This window comes from Xyrauchen texanus, chromosome 3 (genome assembly GCF_025860055.1).
Source record: "Xyrauchen texanus isolate HMW12.3.18 chromosome 3, RBS_HiC_50CHRs, whole genome shotgun sequence".
Classification (NCBI taxonomy): domain Eukaryota; kingdom Metazoa; phylum Chordata; class Actinopteri; order Cypriniformes; family Catostomidae; genus Xyrauchen; species Xyrauchen texanus.
This window is the reverse complement of record NC_068278.1, coordinates 39,717,499-39,726,697: the sequence shown is the minus strand read 5'-3', so window position 1 is coordinate 39,726,697 and position 9,199 is coordinate 39,717,499. Positions and strand designations below refer to the sequence as shown.

At 36.6% G+C, this 9,199-nt stretch overlaps 1 protein-coding gene across 1 annotated transcript in view; it reads left to right on the top strand.

The window, feature by feature from the left end:
* Positions 1 to 1,606: 1,606 nt before the first annotated feature.
* Positions 1,607 to 9,199, top strand: part of ddx31 (DEAD (Asp-Glu-Ala-Asp) box polypeptide 31) — a 35,756-nt gene continuing 28,163 nt past the window's right edge. Inside the window, exons 1-13 of the mRNA XM_052103917.1 lie at positions 1,607 to 1,912; positions 2,047 to 2,372; positions 2,450 to 2,525; positions 2,663 to 2,706; positions 2,793 to 2,863; positions 3,042 to 3,106; positions 3,433 to 3,477; positions 3,639 to 3,680; positions 3,795 to 3,859; positions 5,105 to 5,224; positions 5,325 to 5,431; positions 6,685 to 6,899; positions 7,187 to 7,342. Of these exons, the coding sequence (XP_051959877.1) occupies positions 1,808 to 1,912; positions 2,047 to 2,372; positions 2,450 to 2,525; positions 2,663 to 2,706; positions 2,793 to 2,863; positions 3,042 to 3,106; positions 3,433 to 3,477; positions 3,639 to 3,680; positions 3,795 to 3,859; positions 5,105 to 5,224; positions 5,325 to 5,431; positions 6,685 to 6,899; positions 7,187 to 7,342 (1,437 nt within the window). The 5' untranslated portion in view covers positions 1,607 to 1,807. The remainder of the gene's footprint in view (positions 1,913 to 2,046; positions 2,373 to 2,449; positions 2,526 to 2,662; positions 2,707 to 2,792; positions 2,864 to 3,041; positions 3,107 to 3,432; positions 3,478 to 3,638; positions 3,681 to 3,794; positions 3,860 to 5,104; positions 5,225 to 5,324; positions 5,432 to 6,684; positions 6,900 to 7,186; positions 7,343 to 9,199) is intronic.

Here is a 9,199-nt window from a genome sequence, read left to right as displayed (position 1 = left end):
CTGTAGATCAGTCTTTAAACAATGCAATAGATCTTCCCATTGTAATTTTCTTGTTATCCCACCTTGTTCATTTCACAAGACTTAATAAATTGTTAATTAATATGACTTTGGTTGTGCTGGTGTGGTCTTAGTTCTGACATTTATGATATTTTCATGAACAGTAACATGCCTTTACCCCAACTGTCAAATGCATCACAGAAAAACAGATTACCCAACCGCTGGTGTTTTCTTCTCTCCAGTAATAATTCTTGGCTTGCTGACCCTGTGTGATCTCATGGGAGTGCGTGGCACCTGCTAATACTACGTATGTTTAATTAATGTAGCGAGAAAAGGCAGACCAGTCAGACCCTTTGTGGAGGGCAGTATTAGTCCCACTTCAGTGGCTTCATGCTAAGGAAACCAGTCGATCCTGCTTTGATTATTAAATTTCCTCTTTTTCTCTTCACTTGGAGGTCACTGGGGCAGGAGTCAAGTACACTGGTTAGAGGACCATGTTAACAGACTGATTTTCAAATTCCTCTCAGATAATTCATTATGACAGGCAGACACTGACTTAATTACTGCAGATGAGGTCCAGAATATGTATCTCCTCTGAATATATAAACATGAAGGCAGTGCATATTCAAAGTGAGAGGTGGCTACAGAAATGTAATGCATCATAAATCATAATCTGTTTATACTCTGAAGAAGGGCTGTGATTTTCAAGATAGGTGTTAATTGTTTTAAATTTGCATAGACTACTTGATGGATAGGAAGTGCTATGTAAAAAAAATTTTGGATTGGATTGAATCTTACAAAGATTCACGTTTTAACTTTACTCATCATTCAGAGAACAGGCGCTTTCTGAAAGACCTCACAATAACATCTTTACACAGTTTAATTCACAGAAATTAACACTGCAAGACACACTTGTGGTTTTTAATTTGTCACAAATTTTAGATTTGAGGCCATCTATATGCTAGTGTAATCCTAAAAGTTGACAGACTTGATGATTCATCTTAAAAGTGCACTCAGTAATATTTTTCTAAAGACATTAATTGTAATTTTGCAATACATTGCAATATATATATATATATTAGTAAATCATGACCACTCACATTAAAATGAAGACTCCAGTCATATCAGTAACCTAAAGCTGTTTTATTCTGCAGAGGGTCCATGTTAGAATCACATGACCAGCCGAATATTACTCGCTTTATCTCAGTAACTGTCCTGTTATTTGACACTTTCCCACATTTATGAAAGTACTCATGGCTGACTGTGAATGTATTGATATTAAATTATGCTGCATCATAGTCCAAGACTACACACAGTCAAAAATTACAGTGTGCACCTTTAAGCAATATTTAAAAAACATTGTGGGTACCAAATGTCCAGCCAGCGGTCCACAAGAGGGAAATGGCTTATTAAACATACAAAAATATATGTTTTTTAATATTATTATTATTTTAAAATGCAAAAAGGTTTCTGTGAGTGTTAGGTCAATGGAGTGTCCCCACAATAATATAAAAACAAGTGTGTGTATCTTAGAGCTGCTTAGTTTAGCGCGCGCGCGTGTGTAGTGGGACTTTTATTTTGATAATTGAATTACCCGGAAGTGCCCACACGCTGTACTGTTCGAAGAAAAACACGTGTGAATCTTTACTCTCACAGCTATCCAGGATAAAGTGTTTTTGCATGTTACTCGCATTTTGATGAACTGAGAAGCCTCACATTTAAACGCAGGATACTAAGCAGTGTGGCGTTAGCTACTAGTTTTTAAAGATATTAATTAATTTAGGCGTTATATGATCTTCCGTATATTACCATGGCCGAGGATGTGATAATGCTCAACATTTCTTCAAATCCCTTTAACTTGCACAGAAAGAAAAATAATCAAAGATCACCATCAACAGCAGAGAAATTGGTTTGGGTAAGTCAGTCAGTCACTACTGTTTGTGTTATCATTTTAATTACCCACTGCTTGCCGTAGTTCCCTTTTTTATTTGATTATTAATCTTGATTGTGTTGTATTGTACTGTTAACATGTATTTGTTGATGTTATAGAAAAATAAGGAATCTTTGAAGAGGAAGGCAGTCTTTAAGCCACAGGAGAATAGTGCCTCCAAACAGAGGAAGATTAATCAGACTAGTCAACAACATACACAGAAGCAAAAGCTTCAAACCCACAGAAGCCCCTCTCGGAGGAATAATAATAATAATAGAGACACAGAGGAAAGAAAGGACCAGAGAGAAGACTTTGCTGCAAAGTCCCCATCAGAGATGAAAATATCTCCAAAGAAAGGTTCTGAAGAGCATAGAGACCATGGCAGACCATTTATCAAGACCTCCTCTCTCTTCAGAAACAACCCAGAGATCCCTGATGTCCTTCGGTAAAAAGACCCATTTGAGTGGCATTGTGTGAAGAGAGATGGTCTGTCTACTAAACATCAACCTTTTCTTCTCTCAGTCCTATAGTGACTCAGGTAAAGGAGAATGTCTTCACCAGTAACACGTTTGAGGAACTCAATCTACATCCTCATTTGGTAAGAAGTTTTGATAAAGACCTTCATAAGTCTTAACATTCTTTTGAAATAATTTTAAACAGATCTATCAACTGGAAAGTATAAGTTACCTGTATAATCTTATGTTTACCTCTCCTTGTCTCAACACTTCCACACAGGTGGCAACTCTCCATAAGGTCTTGAATGTGACCAGTATGACAAGGTGCAGTACCCTTTATGTCCCTCATATGTTTGTTTTGGTTATTGTGTCTGCATCTTTAATTTCCTAATTTTCATCTGTGTTTGCAGTGTACAAAAACAAACTATACCAGTGTTGATGTCCGGCAAAGATGCTGTAGTGCGCTCCCAGACTGGATCAGGTGGGAACATATTTTACATTGGCTTTTTATTTTTCATTAAGAAAAAAATATTCAAGTAAATGTTCAATTGAAGATTGTAAATCAATTTTAATGGCGTTCAGTGTAAATCAAATAAATAATTTAACAAATGCACAACAATACAGCATGTTGTGATCTTATCCACATCTGTCTTCTGCAGGAAAAACATTGGCTTATGGAATTCCAGTGGTGCAGTCCTTACAAGCAATACAGCTTAAAGTGAAGGCAAGTCAATCTGGTTTTCTAAAGCAACACACTTCATGAAAAGTTAGCCGACTGCTCATAGTGATATTCTTGGTAAACAATTCTTCTGACTGTAGCTGCCTAATGAAATGCATTTATTTATTCATAATGATTGGATAATGATTGGCCATGTTTTGTGTTCAGTCCTGCGCCACCTGTTCAAGCTCAAAGACAATTAATTGTACTGTGTGTTTAGCTAGAGGGGGCATGAATGTTGAACTGACACTATGTACGTTTTTGAGACCGATTCAAAACATTATCAATGTAATATAAGGTGAATTAAACTCTAGTTGTTTGGTCTCTTTCAGAGATCAGATGGGCCTTTGGCTGTAGTGATTGTTCCAACCAGAGAGGTAGCTTTCATTAATGATATCAAGCTGTTATCATATTTTTATTAATCTGTGGAGTATCATATATATATATATATATATATATATATGTATATATATATATATAACCATATTGTGTTCTTTTTTGTTTTTTTCTTGACCATGATGCTTTGATTCTCCCCCAGCTTGCCCTGCAGAGCTTTCAGATGTTCCAGAAACTTCTAAAAGTGAGAATATGCATTGGTGTTACATTATTATTACATATTAAAATAACTGAACCACTATGTTTTCAATCTTAAACACCAGCCATATCTCAAAGCCCTTGTCACTTTTCTTTACAGCCGTTCACGTGGATCGTGCCAGGAGTTCTGATGGGAGGAGAGAAAAGGAAAGCAGAAAAAGCCAGGTGAAAGACAGAAAAGGGTCTTAAATGTAGAAAAAATATTAAAGGTTAATTCACACCAAGACCGTAATGACAGAGCGACCCAAAACATGAAGCAAATAATTTTCATGCTGTGCAACAGGTTTGCATAGTGCAACTCATCTAACGATACGAATTGCAGTTGCTTTAATGCAGATTTTACAACAGTTAGTTCTGTTCCTCTGATTTGATTGGATAAGCTGCACCCAGCCTGTGGCTTTATGTCTATGGACGAATCAGAGCTGTGCTTATATTTGCAGTATTGCTAAAAGGGATAGTTCACCCAAAATCCAATCACTTACTCACCCTCATACCATCCCAAATGTGTATGACTTCTGCTGATCACAAAGATTAAAAAAAAAAATATCTTTGCTTGTACAATTCAAGTGAAAGGTGGCTAAAATCTGAAGGTCCAAAAGGTCTATATACAGTAAATATTTATCACGATATTCAATCACATTTGCACATTGCACATTTTTTTTAATTGCCAAAAAAAGAAGAGAAAACTAAATCCTAAATAGTTTTATTTATTTATTTATTTTTTACATTAAAATTACTTTCATATTTCTTTACATACAGATATCCAAGTATGGGGGCATAGAAGCCCTTGTGACTGAGGAATGATACTGTATTGGGGTTCAGGGGTATCCTCAGGGGTATCCTCCTTTGAAAATGTAAAAGTCTTAATGGACCATTTTTCTATTTTCTTTAAAGTTAGAAAGACTATGCTACAAACTAGTAATTGTTTTGTCTTTCATCCTTGTCAGAGTTAGAAAATTAGAACAGATATCTATTTGTTTATTATTAAAGACTTGGAACATGCTGATTAATAAAACAAAATTTAGAAAGAAAAAAACTGTATGTCTAAAGGCACTCTGGAAACACGCACCTCATGTTTACTCACATGTGGGGAAAAGAGGAAGCGGGTGCGGACCGGGACAGGGCATCAGTGAAGAGTGTTTCAGTGCTAGAGAAAAACATTCAAGAATACAGTGCAGAAAGATCAGATATGATGTAGCTGGCACTGTTGTTTTGTCGCACTGCTCACTAGATAGTGACCTGAACTACAATTTACAACTAAATTTGGCACTTGCTGTGAATAGAACATTTGTATACATCTAGTTGTTATGACTGAAAATATTTTCCATTATTGAATGTCACTTCAATCTATACTGTGTTTTCTGTCCTTCCATTTGTCTTTATTTTTCGTTTTCTTTGTCTTGGCTTCAGATTGAGGAAGGGCATTAATGTTCTAATCTCGACCCCAGGCAGACTGGTTGATCACATCAAGAACACTCTCAGTATTGCTTTCAGTGCTGTGCGCTGGCTCATTCTGGATGAAGCAGACAGGTCAGAGAACTCCCATGTGTGCATATTTTAAAACTGAGAATGACTTTGTGGTTTAAATATCAGTATGCCTGTATTAACCATTAGCTTTCTGTACTGGCAGGATACTGGACCTGGGCTTTGAGAAAGATCTGACTATAATTCTTAATTCCTTGAATGCCACTGGACTTGCCAGACAGAATGTTCTGCTTTCAGCCACACTCACTGAGGGTAAGCTGGTTGACTGCTTACTGCTACTGTCACACAATGAAGGGTGTTTGTCTGGAGTAAACTGAGACTGTGGTGGAAGTGGTCACTTTAGGCTGTGGGAGGTATGGTACTATTCTGGCTTTACTCTAGCAAAAGCAAGCTGGTATGAGTTGACAGGAGTTGCTGTCTCTCTGGGCTGGTCTGTCTCTGCTGCCTCTGTATGAGAGGACAAGCCTATCCTAGGTTTTTTTTACAAGCAAACATCCATAATTTTTCTTTAGCCTACCAGAGCACTTTTTAATTTAAATATTTTTCCCTTAATTTTTTATGAGATTTTTGGGGAAACCTGTTTGGAAACAATAATTTTTGCTAATTTCATTTGGTGCTCTCGTGATTTAGAACATTGTTTCTCAACTGTTGGGTCGCATGTTTATTCAGTAAGAACAATACCATGGTTCTCCCATTTGACATATTTTTGGCGTCCGCCCAAGTGAATGAAATTGAGGGCTATCGATACAAATTTAACGATAATCTTGCATTCAACTAAAGGCTTCTCATCTGCAATGTGACGTTTTCACAATGCGAATATGCTAAAGTTTCATATTAAATAATCTATTAGGTAGAATCTATTGGACCTCATTTTTATAACAACAGTGGCAGTTGTAGTTAAAATGTGTTTCGGCTACAATTTTTTCATAAAACCTAACCATGGTAATGAGGAGCCTTCAATTATCTTTCCTGTGCTTTTATGTCATTGCACTGTAAATGTAAGGGTGAGCACATAAAGGGTTTTAAAGTCTATACCTCCAAGACTTATGGGGACAAATTATGACATTTTCCTCCCATGTAATATGTGTTTGAATGAAGTTTGAAATTAGGAAATAAACGGGATGATAAATATAATCGGCTCATATAAATAGGCCTTTCAATTATTAAAAAGGGGGAGAAAAAACTACCTGTATCTTTTGCTTTTGATTTAAAAAATAATGTGACTTGATACATCCCCTTATACTTGGAAACCATGAAAAAAATTATGCAAGATAAAAGAACATTTTAATACAGGTTACAATTTTTTACTATGGTGGGTTGCGACATGATGTACCATACCAAATCTGAGTCCCAAAGCAAAACCAATTGAGAACCACTGATATAGGTTGCACACCTTTACCTTTAAAAAAAATCGTACTGTTCTTTTATTACAAAATTAAAGTATTTTTAGTGTCTTTAAACATACAACAAACCAATTATGCTGTCTCTGTCCTGTTTACATCCAGGGCTGTCTCGCTTGGCCAGTATCAGTATGAACGACCCAGTGACCATCCATGTGTCAGAGGGGAGGGAGGAGACAGCTGAAGTGTGTCCCCAGGCGGTCCCTCAAGCTCTGTCAGACAGCTATGCAGTGCCTGAGAGGCTACAGCAGCACATGGTGGTTGTGCCCAGCAAGCTCCGCCTAGTCTGTTTGGCCACCTTCATACTGGCCAAATGCAAGGTAAAGGAAACCATATCTTAGAAAAGCAGTTATTGGTGCTTGATGTTGTTATAAAGAAAAAGTACTATTTTTACTATTACTATTGTTATGTTAAATCAGTTTGTTTTTCAGTCTTTTTTTGTTTGTTTGTTATTCCCATTCATGAAAATTATTTTAAATCAACGACTGGCATAGTTTTAGTATATGATAATAAACTTGGCTAGAGCTTACCGTAACGGGCTCATGTTAAATGCGATGAATACTTGATATCACTGGTATTTAGTCTGTTTTTGTGTTCATTTACACAGATTGAACATGGACAGAAGCTGATTGTGTTCATGTCCAGCTGTGAGGCTGTAGAATTTCTGCTCACTCTCTTCACTGCAGTCCTATGTGAGAAGCCCAACACCACCTCAAACAAATGTCTCAACTTCTACAGACTCCATGGCAACATGAAACAAGAGGTAAGACAATCGGTGTGTTCAAAAACTTAGTGAGCTGCCTTCTATGGCATTACCCTTACTGAAATGATGCCTCATAAAAGACCGTTTTGGAACGTTCTTCAAAGACGGCAGCTCCGCACATCATTCAAATAGCACACGTCACACGCATCGCTCGCGAGACTTGACTCACAACTGATTTCAATACAGGTGGCACGAGAGCAACGCAAAACTCTAATGAGCATAAATACGCATAGTACACACACATTTTGGGTGAAATGGTCAGTTTTCTATGATGGTAAACTATTTTGTGTTCATGCGCCATCTTGGATTTATTTTCCCACTGAGCTCATCACGTGCATTCTGGAATCGCCAGTTAGGGGGGAGATATGACCAATATCTTGTATCATGATATGAGTAATTTTATACCATGATAACAGTATACATCATATAGGGCTGGACGATATGACCTCAAATCAAAATCTCGATTCATTGAACATTTTACCTCGATTACGATTATTGAACAATTATTTTTTTTATTTTTTTTTGTCCTCATAGTTCACTGACAAGGTTTGTACTGTAAATATGCTCAACTATTAAAGGTGGGATATTTTTTTCTAATGAAAGAGTGCATTTCTTTGTGATTTAAAAATATTTATTGAATATTTCGTACAATTGAAATCAAAGCACACATTGCTTGAAATGAAAACGTCACATTTCAGTTTGTGTAAAAAGCAAGATTCCTAAAAATTTGAAAATAAATAACTTGCTTTTTTGCAAAGAAAATAAATTATTTTAAATATTGTCATGTGAAAAGTAGTAAATAACTATTTAATAAATATTATTTTAAGTAATGCAATGTGAAAAGTAGAAAATAACTTGCATCTCCTGTAAACAAATGTTTTAAATAATGCCATGTGCAAAAATTTAAAAGGAACCCTGCTGATTAAGAGCAAGAGCAGGGCTTGGACAGGGCACCTCTAATGGATTAGCAGGCTGTGTGCTCATACCGTTATAGATTTGAATCGGACTCATGATCGCTGTTGCATTTGATCTTCCTCTCAGTGATCTTGTACTGTCAATCTATATTCAATAATTTATTCTAGGTTCTTACTAAGAAACACTAGCATGTTTACCTTTTCATGTTTCAGGCAGGATGGGAAAAATATGGTTGTGATGGATGTCAGAGTGTATCTCTGGTCCAGAGTTTTAACGAGGTGTTTAAACCCACTGTGCTCCACTGTAGCTATGGGAGCCATATCCTTCAAGATGTAGTAATACATGGCGTCAGTTATTATTTTCCATCTTGTATCCTTTTCATATTGTGTGGAATTTGTAAATGCTTGTGTTATCGACACCTGCTTTGTGGAGGCACTTGTTACTGGGCGCTTGTCAGTCTCTCTCTTTTTTTTGAGCCATGCACTGTTCGTATTCGTTAAAGTTATTGTGCTCCAAGTGTTGAAACCGATTGGTGGTATTACCTTTGACTGATGCCAAAATGTGTCCAAACGACGAACACTGCATTTTCTTTGGTACAACTTGCTCTTGCTGCTCAGTTGACTCAGTGTTTGAGTTCGCCTCCATGTTGCTTCCATTCCGCTGACTGGACTGGATGGGGCGGAGTCACGTGCCCACATGCGGTAGTATGTTTTTAAGGGGAAATTAGCAACCGATTTAAAAAAATGAAATAACCGACATTGGAAAATGACAAAGGTTAGAGTTTCTGAATTTCGATTTCAATTACTTTTTGATTAATTGTCCAGCCCTAACATCACGATATATTAAAATATTTTGGAAAATCAATAACAATTGGTTATTATATTAAATAACCATATTGGAATGCCTATATTTGTAAACTCCAGTCAGTGAATTAAATTCTTG